General features: G+C 55.7%; 6 protein-coding genes across 6 annotated transcripts in view, besides 19 other annotated features; 3 read left to right on the top strand and 3 right to left on the bottom strand.

Annotated features, from left to right (window-relative positions):
- Window positions 1-90, bottom strand: part of ACLA_025360 (uncharacterized protein) — a gene marked incomplete at both ends in the record, with an annotated part of 1,023 nt that extends 933 nt beyond the window's left edge. The window contains one exon of the mRNA XM_001269244.1: window positions 1-90. This exon is cut by the window's left edge and continues 700 nt beyond it. Within this exon, the coding sequence (XP_001269245.1) occupies window positions 1-90 (90 nt within the window).
- An 825-nt stretch (window positions 91-915) lies between these two features.
- Window positions 916-940: a microsatellite.
- A 614-nt stretch (window positions 941-1,554) lies between these two features.
- Window positions 1,555-1,589: a microsatellite.
- Window positions 1,556-1,583: a microsatellite.
- Window positions 1,590-1,718: 129 nt separating the features above from the next.
- ACLA_025350 (U4/U6-U5 snRNP complex subunit PRP31) lies at window positions 1,719-3,275 on the bottom strand (the record flags this gene model as incomplete). Its single annotated transcript, XM_001269243.1, has 1 exon — window positions 1,719-3,275. One exon carries the CDS (start codon window positions 3,273-3,275, stop codon window positions 1,719-1,721), a length of 1,557 nt encoding a protein of 518 aa, XP_001269244.1.
- A 394-nt stretch (window positions 3,276-3,669) lies between these two features.
- On the top strand, window positions 3,670-5,759 carry clf1 (putative cell cycle control protein (Cwf4); the record flags this gene model as incomplete). Its single annotated transcript, XM_001269242.1, has 2 exons — window positions 3,670-5,463; window positions 5,523-5,759. 2 exons carry the CDS (start codon window positions 3,670-3,672, stop codon window positions 5,757-5,759), a joined length of 2,031 nt encoding a protein of 676 aa, XP_001269243.1.
- Window positions 5,335-5,373: a microsatellite.
- A 29-nt stretch (window positions 5,760-5,788) lies between the features above and the next one.
- Window positions 5,789-5,817: a microsatellite.
- Window positions 5,818-6,158: 341 nt separating this feature from the next.
- Window positions 6,159-6,212: a microsatellite.
- A 104-nt stretch (window positions 6,213-6,316) lies between these two features.
- Window positions 6,317-6,358: a microsatellite.
- A 309-nt stretch (window positions 6,359-6,667) lies between these two features.
- Window positions 6,668-6,689: a microsatellite.
- Window positions 6,690-6,982: 293 nt separating this feature from the next.
- Window positions 6,983-7,016: a microsatellite.
- A 522-nt stretch (window positions 7,017-7,538) lies between these two features.
- Window positions 7,539-9,725, top strand: ACLA_025330 (uncharacterized protein; the record flags this gene model as incomplete). Its single annotated transcript, XM_001269241.1, has 1 exon — window positions 7,539-9,725. One exon carries the CDS (start codon window positions 7,539-7,541, stop codon window positions 9,723-9,725), a length of 2,187 nt encoding a protein of 728 aa, XP_001269242.1.
- A 187-nt stretch (window positions 9,726-9,912) lies between these two features.
- Window positions 9,913-9,946: a microsatellite.
- Window positions 9,914-9,946: a microsatellite.
- Window positions 9,947-10,228: 282 nt separating this feature from the next.
- Window positions 10,229-10,263: a microsatellite.
- A 69-nt stretch (window positions 10,264-10,332) lies between these two features.
- Window positions 10,333-10,364: a microsatellite.
- Window positions 10,334-10,364: a microsatellite.
- A 310-nt stretch (window positions 10,365-10,674) lies between these two features.
- ACLA_025320 (acyl-CoA desaturase) lies at window positions 10,675-12,120 on the top strand (the record flags this gene model as incomplete). The annotated part of the gene is made up of 3 exons (XM_001269240.1): window positions 10,675-10,915; window positions 10,980-11,424; window positions 11,526-12,120. The coding sequence occupies 3 exons, from the start codon at window positions 10,675-10,677 to the stop codon at window positions 12,118-12,120; spliced, it is 1,281 nt and encodes a 426-aa protein (XP_001269241.1).
- Window positions 12,121-12,504: 384 nt separating this feature from the next.
- Window positions 12,505-12,531: a microsatellite.
- A 6-nt stretch (window positions 12,532-12,537) lies between these two features.
- Window positions 12,538-14,541, bottom strand: ACLA_025310 (uncharacterized protein; the record flags this gene model as incomplete). The annotated part of the gene is made up of 1 exon (XM_001269239.1): window positions 12,538-14,541. One exon carries the CDS (start codon window positions 14,539-14,541, stop codon window positions 12,538-12,540), a length of 2,004 nt encoding a protein of 667 aa, XP_001269240.1.
- Window positions 13,279-13,317: a microsatellite.
- Window positions 13,280-13,317: a microsatellite.
- A 74-nt stretch (window positions 14,542-14,615) lies between the features above and the next one.
- Window positions 14,616-14,641: a microsatellite.
- A 70-nt stretch (window positions 14,642-14,711) lies between these two features.
- Window positions 14,712-14,740: a microsatellite.
- Between the last annotated feature and the right edge of the window lie 809 nt (window positions 14,741-15,549).

Raw genomic sequence — 15,549 nt, 5'->3', positions numbered from 1 at the left:
TATCAGTGGCCTGGATCCGGGTATAAGCTGCGGGAAAAGGCCATTTCCTTTGCAGTACCAGAACAACTGACGACTGAGGCAAGGGCACATCTCAAACCTGGTCAGTCCAATAAAAAGACCCAGTTCGCCATTCAGTTTTCGTATGGGGGTTGTCAAACGGGGTCAAGCTTAGTCTTGGCTTCAAAACCTTCACGAAGTGTTTCGGTACAATAATATTTGGTGTGTTGTTGTGACATCCCTAAATCAATATGCTTTGACCATGTTGTGATGATTGGACTTGTTTTGGCGAGATCTGTCGCAGTGCCCATGGTTGTCAATATAAAGCCAAAAGATCCAATAGTCCTTGATACAGAGCAACATCAAACCAGTAGCATCTGGCGAAAATGATGATGATGCGAGTGCATTAGCGGAGCCGGTTCCCACTGCCTTGATTTGGTTGATTTAGATTCATCAGACTCATAGTAGTTCGTCACAAGCAGGTGGTCAACCTTAAGGGTTAACTACAAAGCAGAATGTCATCCTCTCTCGTCTCTAGACTTAATCAGTTCTCTAACAACATTTAGTGTTCGTTATTCAAACAGTGTCAGCTGGCTTAAAACGCATCTATCGAAGATTCTTGAACCGTCCATGGATATTGATAATCACTTCAACGGGGCTGTTCACTGACCAGAGAAATATCAGGGCTTAAGAAGACATGTATCCACCGAACTTATTGAGACTGAAAGTTAGCCGAGCTTCTTTCACACGATGTTTTCGGGAGAATTGAGCTGCAAACCCCTCCCTCCACCCCCATTATGGATAGAGAAATAGTTGGAGTTGTGGGTGTGAACCCAGCACCGGGTCTTGAATACCTGCGGCCATGATGGTAACTAACGAGACCAGCAGCAGACCAGAACTAGACAATTCGCCAACAACAGAGGAAGAGAGAGAGAGAGAGAGACTTGGATCTGAAAATTGGACAAGCAACCACAAAAAAAAAAAACCACATTCACATTCCGCCTCGAGAAACAGTCAAACCGACCCAAGAAGAATCGACGACATCTAACTTATATTAAGACAGGCCCCCCAGACCGAAGCACGCAATTCCCCAGCATGATGGGTTCTTCACTTCGTGAAACGCTCCCCAAGGTCCACATGCCGACATGGATGGAGTATGGACCATTGAATCTCTCTAATCGGATGGAACCCGTTGAGCATTTTGGCTTGGCTCTCCGTCTGTCCATCAGCAGCTGAGGGATGGTGATTCATACGGGCGAGACCGTCGGTGATACAGGCGCGTTCGTTGTAGTTGCGGTGTAGATTCGCAATGAGACTTCACACATGCGCGATACTCCTGCCGCATGCATCCGGCGGATCAAATTCGAATCCCTCAAAAGGTAAAAAAGAAAGAAAGGGGAAAAAAAAAATTGGCAATTACTCATGATTCTTGCGCCAGATTTCTGCAAATGTGCGCCATCGCCGGAACAGAGTGCGTGTTGGAGCCTCAACCATGGCTCGCTCTACAGAAAATGGACCACTTGGGTTGGTCTACCATGTTCAAATGGGTGGATTTGAAGAGAGAGAGAGAGAGAGAGAGAGAGAGAAAAAGAAAAAAAAGCCCCCATAATTTGATTCTTCTGAAAAGTCTATCAAATAGTTTTTGTATGGTATCATGCTCCGAAGCAAACCGATGAACGCCCTCACATGCTCAGAATTCAACACAACAAACACAACATCGCTTATGGCTTCACAGGCGGCGGGGGCGGTGCCATCTTGCCCTCGCCAGTATCTACCTTCTTCCTTGCGGGCAATGGCGGTACTTTGAACCCGCCGTTCTCGCCGGTCTTGGTACTATTGCTCTGACCGCCCACCTGGGTAAATGTACCCGACTTGAACCATCGGTCCTCCTCGGCCTTGCGCTTGCGCTGCAGCTCGGCCTGGACCTTGGGATCGACGAGCTCGAGACCCTGGACGGGCGTAAACGCGATTGTACTGGCTGTGCCTGCAGTACCAGCCAAGGAAGTGCCCACGCCAGACGTTCGGAGACCCTTGGCTTGGAGAACACTCGCGGTTCCCCCAGCGCCGGACCCAAACCCGCGCAGAGAGGATGCGGTCCCGCCGACGGGAGTCGCCGCGCCCCAGCCCTTGTTCGACTTGCTGAGCTTGGCCCGGGTGCGCTGGTCGATCTGCGTCGCGCGGATCCGGCCATCGTTCTGCTGGCCCAGCATGCCCAGCCCCACGGTGCCTTCGCCGGTGCCGTACCCAACCTCTGCCTCCTCCTTGCCAAACGCAAGGCGGTTCTGCGCCTTCCGTAGCTCGGTCATGGCAACAGCTTCCTTGGCCTTGCGAGCCCGGCGTCCACCTCGCTTACGGGACGGTTTGTCGTCGGGCGCCGGGAGCGCCTTCACACCGGAATTCGGGGCAGGCTCTGTCAATTTCTCTAGCCGTTGGTAGCACTGCTGTTTCAGCTCCTCACCCAGGGAGCCATCCGGGCTGTATTGAGACACGTCCGCCCGCGTGGCGAGAACCATCTTGGCCGAGACGATACGCATAGCTTGTTTTTTGAGATCGTTTGGAATATCCTCGATGATAGGGGAGTGGTACAGGAAACCCTGCGACCGAATCCCAATGTTCGTAGCAAACCCCAGTCCTTCCGTGCGCTTCGAGCCCTGAGCAGCCAGATTGCACGCCGGAATTTTGGCCAACTCACGCAACCCACCGGTCTGGTTGAGGAACTGGGCCGCCGTCTCTGGGCCGATCAGCGCGGCAAGATTCGGCGCAATCTGGCTCATCCGGGACTGGATGCTCTGGGTAAGCGCGGTGCGCTCGCGGTCCAGCTTCAGAATCCTCTCGCAGGTATCCAGCACAGCCTGGAGTTCGGACTCGGTCATCTCCCGGCCCCGGGTCGTCGTACCCTCCACAGCGACCACCATGAGCGATGGCCCGTCGAGGATGGACCGCAGCGGCGCGCCGACCATGTTGTCGGCCGAGGTCGAGAGGGCCTTGATGTCGTTGAGGGGGCCATTTTTCAAGATGGCGACGGTTTTGGCGTAGTCGATCGGATTCGTGACGAGAGTCTCGAGCTCGGGAAATCTGATGGAGTAGTGGTCTCGTAGACTTTTGTGAAGGCGCGTCAGTTCGTCGGTGGTCGACACAGCGACATCAAACTCGTTGGTGATCTCGGGTGCGGGCTGCTGTAGCGCCTCCTCATCAACATCCTCTTCGATCTCCTCCCCGGCCTGGAAATCCTCATCGTCCGACTCGAAATCTCTCAGGAGTTCCTCCGCGTTCGACATGATGGCAGCGTGAAGCACGACGCAGTAGGTTAGCCCTGTAGCTCTGTAGCTCTCTGTAGCTCTGGAGAATCGATGATGGACCGCCACAGAGAAATGTTCAGGACGTGGAAGAGTAGCTTAGTCATCCGGGTGGCGTCATGCACCCAGAGCGCAGCTTTCACTTTTGTTTCGACCGTTCGGACGGATTTCTCCAACGAACGAACCAAACCACTGGAGTTGGGCATCCAACGACCAAGATCTCGACGCTCGTTGAGCTAATATATTCCCCCTTCTACGGAAACGTGGTCTTTTGCATTCTGTCGCGTCAAATCGATTCCCGTTTTCTGATATTTCCGTGCGAGAAGCGATCACCCGGAATCACCACCTGGACACCACCCCCCCCCATCAATCCACCATGGAGTCATCCCGCGGCCCTCCCAGGGTCAAGAACAAGGCGCCTGCGCCGATCCAGATCTCAGCGGAGCAGCTGCTCCGCGAGGCTGTGGACCGGCAGGAGCCCGCGCTGCAGGCACCGACGCAGCGGTTCGCGGACCTGGAAGAACTGCACGAGTACCAAGGCCGCAAGCGCAAGGAATTCGAGGACTATGTGCGGCGGAACCGGATCAACATGAACAACTGGATGCGGTACGCGGCGTGGGAGCTGGAGCAGAAGGAGTTCCGGCGGGCGCGATCGATCTTCGAGCGGGCGCTGGACGTCAACCCGACGTCGCCGGTGCTCTGGATCCGGTACATCGAGTCGGAGATGCGGAATCGCAACATCAACCATGCGCGCAACCTGCTGGACCGGGCGGTGACCATCCTGCCGCGCGTGGACAAGCTGTGGTACAAGTATGTGTACATGGAGGAAACGCTGGGGAACATCCAGGGCACGCGCCAGGTGTTCGAGCGGTGGATGTCCTGGGAACCGGAGGAAGGTGCCTGGAGCGCGTACATCAAGCTTGAGAAGCGGTATAGCGAGTTTGACCGGGCGCGCGCCATCTTCCAGCGGTTCACCATTGTGCATCCCGAGCCGAGGAACTGGATCAAATGGGCCCGGTTCGAGGAGGAGTACGGTACGAGTGAGCTGGTGCGTGAGGTCTACGGGGCGGCGATCGAGACGCTGGGCGAGGATTTCATGGACGAGAAGCTTTTTATTGCTTACGCCAAATTCGAGGCCAAGCTCAAGGAGTACGAGCGGGCTCGAGCCATCTACAAGTACGCGCTGGACCGATTGCCGCGTTCCAAGTCGATGGCGCTGCACAAGGCCTACACGACGTTTGAGAAGCAATTTGGTGACCGGGAGGGCGTCGAGGACGTGATTCTCTCGAAACGCCGGGTCCAGTACGAGGAGCAGCTCAAGGAGAACCCGCGGAACTACGACGTCTGGGTTGACTTTGCCCGGCTGGAAGAAACGTCGGGCGACGTGGACCGGGTTCGGGATGTGTACGAGCGGGCGATTGCGCAGATTCCCCCCTCGCAGGAGAAGCGGCACTGGAGGCGGTACATCTACCTGTGGATCTTCTACGCGATCTGGGAGGAGATGGAGGCCAAGGACATGGACCGGGCGCGGCAGGTCTACACCGAGTGCTTGCGGCTGATCCCGCACAAGAAGTTTACTTTTGCCAAGATCTGGCTGCTGAAAGCGCAGTTTGACATTCGGCAGATGGATCTGTCGGCGGCGCGGAAGACGCTGGGCCAGGCGATTGGCATGTGCCCGAAGGATAAGCTCTTCCGGGGCTACATCGACCTGGAGCGGCAGCTGTTTGAGTTCGTGCGGTGTCGGACCCTGTACGAGAAACAGATCGAGTGGAACCCGTCGAACAGCCAATCGTGGATCCAGTTTGCCGAGCTCGAACGTGGCCTGGACGACTCGGAGCGGGCGCGGGCGATCTTCGAGCTGGGAATCGACCAGCCGACGCTCGACATGCCGGAACTGGTGTGGAAGTCGTATATCGACTTCGAGGAGTACGAGGGCGAGTACGACCGGGTGCGACAGCTATACGAGCGGCTGCTGGAGAAGACGGACCACGTCAAGGTGTGGATCAACTACGCGCGGTTCGAGATCAACGTGCCCGAGGGCGAGGAAGAGGAGGAAGCGGAAGCGGAGGAGGAGGAGGAGCGGCCGATCAGCGAGGACGCCAAGCGGCGTGCGCGCGCGGTGTTCAACCGGGCCCACCGGGTGTTCAAGGAGAAGGAGATGAAGGAGGAGGTAAGTGCTGACCGGTGGCCTGTATCGACTGACGTTCCGGCTGACCCCCAGGATCTTAGCGAGTGGAACTTCTCAATGCATGGCGCGCGTTCGAACACACGCACGGCTCGGCGGAGGACATCGACCAGATCGAGAAACAGATGCCGCGGCGGGTCAAGAAGCGGCGCAAGTTGGACGACGACCGGTACGAGGAGTACATGGACTATGTGTTCCCGGCGGACGACCAGTCGGCGGCGAATCTGTCGAAGCTGCTGCAGAAGGCGCACGAATGGAAAAAGTCGCAGGGGCTGGTGTGATGGCCCGGCGTGCGATGGATCCGATTGTGTTATTATTACTATTATTATTATTATTATTCGACCCATGTGGATAGTTGTTTGGGGGGAGGGGTGTGTAATGATAATTAATGAGTCCTGGGTTACAAGCTTGGTAATGGCAGCAGACTCGAGCATAACTACCGCATCCTCGCTCCTCGAGTTCTGCTGCCACTCTGCAGAATCTTCCAATAATGCTGGGCTGGGATGCAAATGCGGGATGGGATGGATCTTCTGGAGACTTGGAATAAGCTGCTGATGCGGGCTGCAAGTCCCTGTACCTGCATATGTGCCTGGACTCCCTAGTACTACCTAGTCCGTACTAGGTTATATAGTAGGTAATGTGTACTGTCATGTAATGACCAGGACCGAACTGGGATTACCTACAAGGCTACAAGGCTACAAGGCCACAAGGCCACAAGGCTACAAGGCTACAAGAAAGGGGCAGAGCACCTATACAGAGTACACAGTAGTTCTCGGTATACAGAACCATGGTAGAAGATATCGGAGTAGATTGGGTTGTAATATAAAGTTATAACCCCTGAATCATTTGAATCATTTGAATCATCTGAATCATCTGAATCGTCGGGGGAAAACCTGATCTCATCATGTTTAATTAAGTGGGACGCTTCCCTTGCCTGATGCTGCCTGTCATGTAAGGCATCAGATCAGATTCGCCCACTACACCAGACTAACTAACTATCTAGACTACTTCCATCCTCCATCCTCTTCCTCTTCCTCTTCTCTCCTTCTTCCCTTCTTTCTCGGCTTCATCCATCTCCCTCGATCACCTCGTGCTGTGCACTCGTGCTGGTTCCTCTCCTCTCTCTCTCTCTCTCGCTCTTTTCACTTCATCCTTCTCTCACCCCCACGAACTCGCTGTAAGTCAATTGTCTCTCTCTCTCTCTCTCTCTCCCACTCCACTGCTCTATAAACACTAAAAATCCTCCGCTGTTTCACCATCTCCCACGGTAATATATCATACCTCCAGTAGTATTCTTCTGTTCATATTATAATTATGATCATGATGGCCATCTCTCGCTGGATCGACTCTCCTGATTCCCTCCTCTCTTCCCTCCCCATCTCTCCATTCTTTCTCCCCTTGCAGAGGTAGATCCTTTTGCTGCATCCACGAGTCGGTCTTCCTCGTTCCTATTATTTTTTTTTTTTGTTTCTATTCCTCATCTACTCGTTTGATTTTCGATTAACTTTCTCTCTCTCTCCTTCTCTCTCTCTCTCTCTAGGTTGTTTGTCGTTCATTCAATTCGTTCCCCGTCATTTCAGTCATTCGTTTCTCCCAAACGCCATTGCATGATCCTTCGGCATAGTCCCCCCAGAGATCTCAATCCGCAGTCATTCGTTTCAACTAAACAGCAGCGCCCGAACAAACACAACCACCCTCGTCTCTACCTCCTTTTTGAATCGACCGCGAAGTCGCCAGTCGATCTCTTTGGCCTGAATATCCCTGTCGTCCCCAATTCGACTGATCCCTCATTATTCCTCCTCGTCATTGATGACTTGGATTCCCCGACCATGAGATAGTACTCTGGCTGTCACCATTCACTCCCTAGTCCCGTCCTGTCGTCTCCCCTAGACTCCTGACGGCTGGTTAGCAACTGATTGTCTTCGGCTGGTATTTTCGAAGCACTCGGTAGATCAATTAACCCCCCAATCTTCCCGGCGAACTAAAACGATAGAGAAGCCCCAGAAGTAAAAGGAAAAGGAAAAAAAAAAAACTGAAAAACAAAACGACATACAATCGACATGGCTGTCCCGGAGCCCCCTGTGAAATTGGAGGGCCACTGTTCCGTCATTCATAACAACACCCTGTACACCTACTCCGCCAATGGATTCGCAGCCATCCCCCTTGAGCGCAATGGCAATGGAACCTGGCGGAAACTGCCCATGGGAGAGCCGGTCTCCGACGCGGTATGTGTGACGGGCACGATGGATGGGAAGGACGACCAACATGCACTCTACGTGATCGGAGGCTCGAGCAACGACGAGAACGCCCCAGGACTACAGCGATATGCCTTTGAATCCCGTGAATGGACGACCATGCAAACGCAACACCAGATGGAAAACCGCACGTCGCACACCGCCGTGTTCCTCAAATCGCCCCCCGTTCTGTTGGTCTACGCGGGGAACCAAAGGGACCGCGAGATGGCGTCCTCGGATACCTTCACTATCAACACCGCCCCTCCGTACAACATCTCCTCCTATAGCGCCAAGATTCCCGCCATATCGCCCGTGCTACTTCCCTGGAGCGACAGCGAAGCGGCCCTCGTGGGCGGTCGGACCGCCGAGAAAGAAGTCCATCTCTTCACGGCTGCGGGCGGCTGGGCTTCCTCCCAGGTTTCCCTCGCGCAGCCGGTGTCCGGGGATGTCCGCTGTGCCATTGTCAACGGAGACGATGGAAGCAAAGCACTCGAGATATTCAACATGAAAGTCTCGCCCAACACGGTCAGTAGCATCGCACTGCTCAATCGCGGCGGAATCCCGGCGCCGCCCGGTACGCTGCTAGGAGAGTCGTCTTCGAGGAAAAGGAAGAGACGCGAAATATCTCTCGACAACTACCCAGCTTACGACGGTGCGCTCGCATCATCCACCACAAGGTCGGACTACTCTCTCGCGCAAGGGGACAACGGCCTGGTTGTCATCTCCAGCGATAGCGGAACCGACTCCCTGGCCATTTTCAACCAGACGTCCAATAGCTGGGTCAATGCGACCAAGCTCTTCTACGGGGATGACTCGCCGCAGCAGATTCTCCCTTCCATTGCGACAACACCGTCCGCGACGCCCTCCACAACCACAAGTGCCACGGCAAGTGCCAGCGCGAGCAGCGCGGCCAGTGGTGAAACCTCGGGTAACCGAGTCGGCACCATCCTTGGCGCCACGCTGGGAAGTCTAGTCGGCGTCATCTTAATCTTGATCTTAATTCTCTTTTTCCTGCATCGCACGAAACTGGGCCGCAAGCGGGCCGGTCCGGGGGCCGCCGGCCATGGCGGCAGTCCCAACGACAAGGACCGCTTGAGTTTCCAGGACCAGGGCATGGAACCCCTCACGCGATCGGCGTACCCGATGGCCAAGGACCCTGCCCCGTTGGCAGCCACCTCGGTGGACTCCCTCGCCATCTTCTCCGGCAAGATGGCTGATGAGAAGTCGGGCCACGCGCCCAAGCCGACGCCACTGAAGCCCACCCCCCTGGTGGCCGTCCAGTCCACCGGTGAGCGGACACCTTCCAGCACCTACTCGTTTGGCGTGGACGGAAAGGCAGTCGAGGCGCAAGATATGGTCGGGAATAATGCACCTCGGGACCGAGCGGCAGAGGAAGGGTGGGGCAGATACTTCCAGGACGACGGCACCACCATTGCCGCCAACAGTCCAGTGTTCCCACCGCCCATGGGAGCTCGATCCAAAGCCGAAGACCGCACGAGTGCCTGGCCCGGTCCCCACACTCTTCCCCCGCTCAATCTTGGCTTCCTGGAGGAACCAAAACCGCTGGGTCGTGTAGTCACCGGCAGCCCGACGACGGAGAATGGGTCGCCCAGTGGGTCAATGCTGCGGCGCGCCGAGTCGCAATCTGCCCGCATCTCGAGCGCCAGCTCCATCAGTGCCACATCTGAGCATGACTACGGCCACCATCAGGACCGTTCCTACGGCTTCGCCAACGACACCGACTCTGGCCGTCACGACGGAGTCTCGACCACCAGCGTGCCCCCTCCAGACCCGAGCTGGCGCGGCGCGGCGCAGCACAGCTGGATCGGCCGTCCGCCGAGCAGTGCATACAGCCGCAGCTTCTACGACCATGGCGACCGCGGCGCCAGCACGATCAACACGCGCGGCTCCAGCGTCCTGATCCCAGATCCGCTCGCGCCCATGCCGCCGACGAACCAACGCAAGAATCTGAATTCGGATCTGAGCTGGCTGAACCTGAACGCAGACAAATAGTCTTCCGTCCCTCCCTCTTTTTTTTTTTTTTTCTCCCCAGTTTTCTATTTTGTTCAGTCCTCTCGCATTCCCATCCTGTGACTTTGCAAAGCATCCGCTTCTGCATCTCCATCGCCCCTGTCTGGATTCACCTTGCTCCGATCCGATCATGCAAGAGAGCGTTGAAGCGTTCCCGTCCTTCTCATCCTCCTGTCCTGTCCTGTCCTGTCCTGTCCTGTCCTTCCCTTCAATTCCATTATTCCCTTTCCTTGTCTATTCCCGTGATTACCGATATTGGGTGCTGGTTGTTTGTATGTATGTCTATTCGTAGCCTCGGCAAAGGGCACGGTACGGTGTTCTCCATCTTCATGTTCATCTTGATCTATCATGTTGGGTGTCTTCTTTGTTTTTTTTATCTTTTTCTCATGATCTTGTTTGTATCTCTCGCCCTCTTCCGAGTAACTTTATTCTGTTCTGTGGATCTGGAACTAGAACTGGGAACTGTACATAGACTCCCGTCAGCCTTTCTTTCTCTTCTTTTTTTTTTTTTTTTTTTTTTCCCTTCTTTATTCCCCTCGATAGATAGCCTTCGTGCTTAAAATATCACAGAGCGTGGTTTGGGCTGCTGCTTCTTCTTCTTCTTCTTCTTCTTCTTCTTCTATTCACTAAATCACTGCGTTTTCTTGTGATCCTTGACTCTGGTAGAACTAGTCGACTACCAAAGACTACCTAGTAATGCTGAGAGACCTTTGTGGACACATTATCCCCAACCAAATGGCCAACAACCGCTAATCAACAAAATCGACGCCTGGTAAATGCGGCCCGGCGGCGACGGGCCGGTGCCAGCATTTCTGTCTGTCTCTACTCCGATATTGCTATTGTGCTCTCGTCCTCCCATGTTAGGAAGAAAGTGTCGATCAAATCCACATCGCGCTGTCTGGCCTGAATCACACAGACTTGACACAGAATAATGGCGGCCTCACCTCTTGTTGCTGCAGCAGACGGCCAACGCATCTCGAAAAAGCCTCACATCACAGAGACGCCCATAGCGTGGGCAAACTGGTACCGACATGTCAACTGGCTGAACGTCTTCTTTATCATCGTCGTCCCGCTGATGGGCTTCGCCGCCGCCTATTCTTATCCACTTCAGCGCGCCACAGCCGTCTTTGCTGTTATCTACTACTTTAATACCGGATTGGGCATTACAGCGGGTGCGTCGACGAATATCGGTGCGATTGGTGCGAATCGGCGACAAAAATCACTGACTCTCAACAGGCTACCATCGTCTCTGGGCGCATTCCTCATACCGAGCGTCAACCCCTCTCAAGATATACCTGGCGGCTGTTGGTGTCGGCGCTGTCCAGGGCTCTATTCGGTGGTGGTCAAGGGGCCACCGCGCTCATCACCGGTATACGGACACAGAAAGGGACCCCTATTCTGTGCGCAAAGGCTTCTGGTATTCCCATCTAGGCTGGATGGTGATGAAGCAAAACCCCAAGAACCTCGGCCGGGCTGACATCACTGACCTTAACGAGGACCCAGTCGTGATATGGCAGCATCGGCACTATATCAAGGCTGTTCTCCTTATGGGCCTCATCTTCCCTACGCTGGTCTGCGGCATTGGCTGGGGTGATTGGTTGGGCGGCTTCATCTACGCTGGGATTCTGCGGGCAACATTTGTGCAACAGGCCACGTTTTGCGTCAATTCTTTGGCCCACTGGTTAGGAGACCAGCCCTTTGACGATCGCAATTCGCCTCGCGACCATGTCATTACGGCCCTAGTGACATTAGGCGAGGGCTACCATAACTTCCACCCATGAGTTCCCGGTCCGACTACCGTAACGCGATCGAGTGGTGGCAGTATGACCCGACAAAGTGGGCGATCTGGACATGGAAGCAGCTCGGCCTGGCATACAACCTCAAGGAGTTTAAGCAGAATGAAATCCAAAAGGGCAGACTCCAGCAGCAGCAGAAGAAGCTAGACATTAGGCGGTCTAGGCTGGACTGGGGCACCCCGATTTCCCAGTTGCCCGTCATGACCTGGGGGGATTTTAAAGCTGAGGCGGCAAAGGGCGACGGGAGGGCCCTAGTGGCTATTACCGGTGTCGTTCATGATGTGGCCCGGTTTATCAAAGACCACCCTGGCGGCAAGGCGTTCATTTCCTCAGCCATTGGTAAGGATGCGACAGCCACTTTCAACGGCGGTGTCTACCAACATTCCAACGCTGCGCATAATCTGCTCTCTACAATGCGTGTCGGCGTCATCTATGGAGGTGGCGAGGTGGAGATCTGGAAGCGTGCCCACTCTGAGAAACCGAACGGTTCTATCATGCAGGATAATATGGGACATCATACTGTACGGGCTGGCGAGCAGGTCACAAAGGTCGCTCCGCAGAACGGCACTACCACGATATAGATGGATGTGTGGGAGGGTAAAGCCGTTACCAGTTTGAGCCATGTATTTCCTATCCATCCTAGTCTATATAGGGGAAATGCTCGGGACCACTTGACTCGTATCGCTTTGAGCTAAGTGATATTCACTGGCAGCAAGATCTACCTACTGTGTACACAGTATGTATTATGTGTGGGTCGTATACCATCATGATGTGTCAGGAAGTATGTTCTCCTCGTGGTTGAAAGCGGGGAAGTGGGCCTTTCTCTCGGGAGGCTAAGCGATATGCCATAATAACCCCATCAGGTAGTAAGTAAGTCTCATTTCGTCATCACGGTCATGGTCATTGTCATATTTATGGTCATAGCTCATGGCAGAAGCAGAGCAGCACGCAAAGAACAACTTTTAGAGGTACAGAGGTACAGAGGTACAGAGAAAACATCAATGCCAATACGACGACCGGTACCGTGAGTCCGCCCCGGCGCTGGGCGAGCGCACCTTCCGCGAATATCCGGACGAACTGGTATTCTCCTCGATTTCGTCTGGGTACATGGTGCGCCAGGACGGGGGGTGGGCGGCGCCTTGGCTGTGGGCGCGCTGGCGCTCCTGGCGGCGGGCCTGGTGCTCGGCGCAGCGGCGCTTGAACTCGGCACGCTCCTTGCGCTTCTCGTCGGCCTCCTTCCACTCGGCGACGGCACCCTTGATGCCCAGCGCGGCGAAGCCGACGTTGGCGGCGTCGGCGAGGTTGGCCTTGACGCGGCGGCGACGGGCCTCCTCAGGCGACATCTCGCCATCCTTGACCATCTGCATGCGCTTCTTGCGCTTCTCCATGCTCCCGTGGAGGCTGTGCGCGGCGTGGATCGTCGCCACGGTCGCCAGGCCGGTCGTCACGAGCGTCTGCCGGTTGAGCTTCTTGCGTGTCTTCTCCTCATCGGTACTGTTGCCTAGGTCAGAAGATGAATCCTTGTCCGAGCCGTCGCGGTACGGGTGGCCCCGGGCTCCCGACATGGCGATGGCGGAAGACGACGGCTGCTGCATGCTTTGAATGGAACGAGGTCGACCTACTTCTCTGGAGTGCCTGCCCCGTCGGGACTCATAGTCACTCTCCCGGTCACTGTCCGAGTAATCACTGTAGCGGGACGGCCGTCCGCGGTGTCTTCCGCGCCGGTCATCCTTCCTCCGGTCTCTGTCTCTGTCTCTGTCTCTGTCTCTGTCGCTGTCCCGCGCCTTGTCCTTCTCCGACAGGCCCAGCGCCGCCATGCCCTGGTTGATGTAGTCGGTCACGCTCTTGCTCCGCTTGTGGGACGGACGGGGCCGTGGGGAGCCGTCGTCGTAGCTGTCGCGGGAGCTGGATCGATCCCGGTGTCGCGGCCGAGACCGAGACCGGAAGCGCTCGTACGCCTCCTTGCCCACCGCCGCCAAGGCCCCCGTGGCAGCCAAGTTCTTCAGCTTGCCCTCACTGTCGGAGCGACCACGACGAGAGCGCGAGCGCGAGGGCGGGCGCGGCCCGTTGACGAAATGGTTGGCGGCGAGCCCTGCCAGCGTCGACTCGAGGATATGCCGCTTCGAGTGCTTGTCGGGATTGCGGTCGACCAGGCCGTCGGTGCCTGCGGCCGTGATCGCCGCCGTGAGGATCCGCTTACCTTTGTCCCCGGTCCACTGGCCAGGTTCCTTGCGGACGCGGAAGGCCTCCACGGCACCGGCAGTCAGCGCCGCACGAACCGCCTGCGCCATGCGCTGCTCGCTCTTATCCCGATGGCGGCCGCCGCGGTCCCGGCTACGGCTTCGCGAGCGGGAATTCGAGTACGATCGACCACGGCCACCGTGTCGGCCCCGGTCATGATCCCGGTGTCTCATCGACGCGGTCGAGGACGCCGCCGCACCACCCAGACCGAGAGCACCCAGCGCCTGTTCAGAGAAGGACTTGCGCCGGCGGGGCGGTGAGCGGCTACTGGACGGAGAACGAGAGTATTTCCGGTGATCACGGTCTCCTGGAAATTTTTCGGGGTCAGCCATGAACTCTTCCCCAACGTATCGATTCCCGCCGCGGGGGGGGGGGAAACACATACGTCGATCACCGTCATACCTCGACCGGCGCTCGTGACGAGACCGCGAATACGCATACTCCGAGTCGTCGTAGTACGCATCGCCTCGTCCGCCAGCCAGCGACTGGGACCTGCGGACGCCCTCCTGCACGGTGGCTACGCGGGAGCGTCTGGGGTTCGGGGGATACCCGTATCCGTATTCGTAGCCATAGTCGCTCGGGGGCGGGTAGTTGCGGTGCAGGTCATCGGCCGATTCGCTGTATCCGTCGCGGTGGCGGACGATTTCGCTAGGAGCATGGCTGCGGGAATCGTGATGGTAGTAGGGGTCCTGCTCGTAGTCGGAGGGGGGGCGGTATCGATCGCGGGCGGAACGATGCGGACGATCGTCGTAGTAGGCCATTGTTGGCGGCGTAGAGGATGAATTACGGGGATGGAGAGTGTGTCAGAGGGGAAGGGAGGATGAAAATGAGAGGGATGGAAAAGAGATGGAAAAGAGATGGGAAGAATGATGGGAAACTCAATGACAGATCTAACTAACTAATACGTAGGTAATCTAGTTAGCGAGAAGATGAGGAAGAGAGAGAGAGAGAGAGAGAGAGCGGGGCAAGATCAGAAGAGACTCAGACAGCGGTGACAGGTGACGTAGGGGCGCTGCGAGACAGCACAGCAAAGTACATCCCCAATCCCCCATTCCACAAGAGCATTCGTGACACTCAAAGCGCCAGGGGAAAAGTTGTTGTCATCTGTAGCCAGTGGCATTTCAAAGGATTTGACGCCCTTTTGAGGGGATCCTTTGGTTGTCCTGGTGGTCTTTCAGTCAGTCTTTGTGACTCAAACCAGCATCGCCAGTTTGCAGTTTGCAGTTTACAGCCTCAGGCATCGGGGAATCCAGGCAGTCAGGCAGTCAACAGTCAGGCAGCCTTGACATCACTCTGCAGTCTGCATAGACAGAATTCGTGAAGTTGGGATCCTGGATATTGATCCTCATCTCCACTAGAATACTCAATACTAACTAGATAGATCTGACGGAGACCCCAGATGCCCCGTTTCTGGGTCCTTCGGGTTCCTGATCCAGACTGGTGTCTTAGTTCCAAAAGCACTTTGCTCTAGGTTCCGTGGTTCCCAATAAATAATGTCAATAATAATGATGATCTTGTCCTTGTGCAGCCCCACGCGGTGTATAGTATAATTCGAGATTAGGTAAGACAATGCTGCATAAATCCGGTCGCTCAAGTCGAGGACACTCAAGTCAACTGGTATCTGGTGCTATCTACGGAGTACATGAGGATCAAGTGAAGTCAACGTTCTATCATTTCCACGTTGGAGACTTGACTTCAACCCCAAGCTTCCCAGCGCTATAAACAAGTACTGTACAAAGTGGCAATAACCCCCCAAGCCCATTCGGGCA

Source organism: Aspergillus clavatus, genomic scaffold, assembly GCF_000002715.2.
Source record: "Aspergillus clavatus NRRL 1 1099423829805 genomic scaffold, whole genome shotgun sequence".
Classification (NCBI taxonomy): domain Eukaryota; kingdom Fungi; phylum Ascomycota; class Eurotiomycetes; order Eurotiales; family Aspergillaceae; genus Aspergillus; species Aspergillus clavatus.
This window is presented reverse-complemented; position numbering and strand designations above follow the sequence as displayed.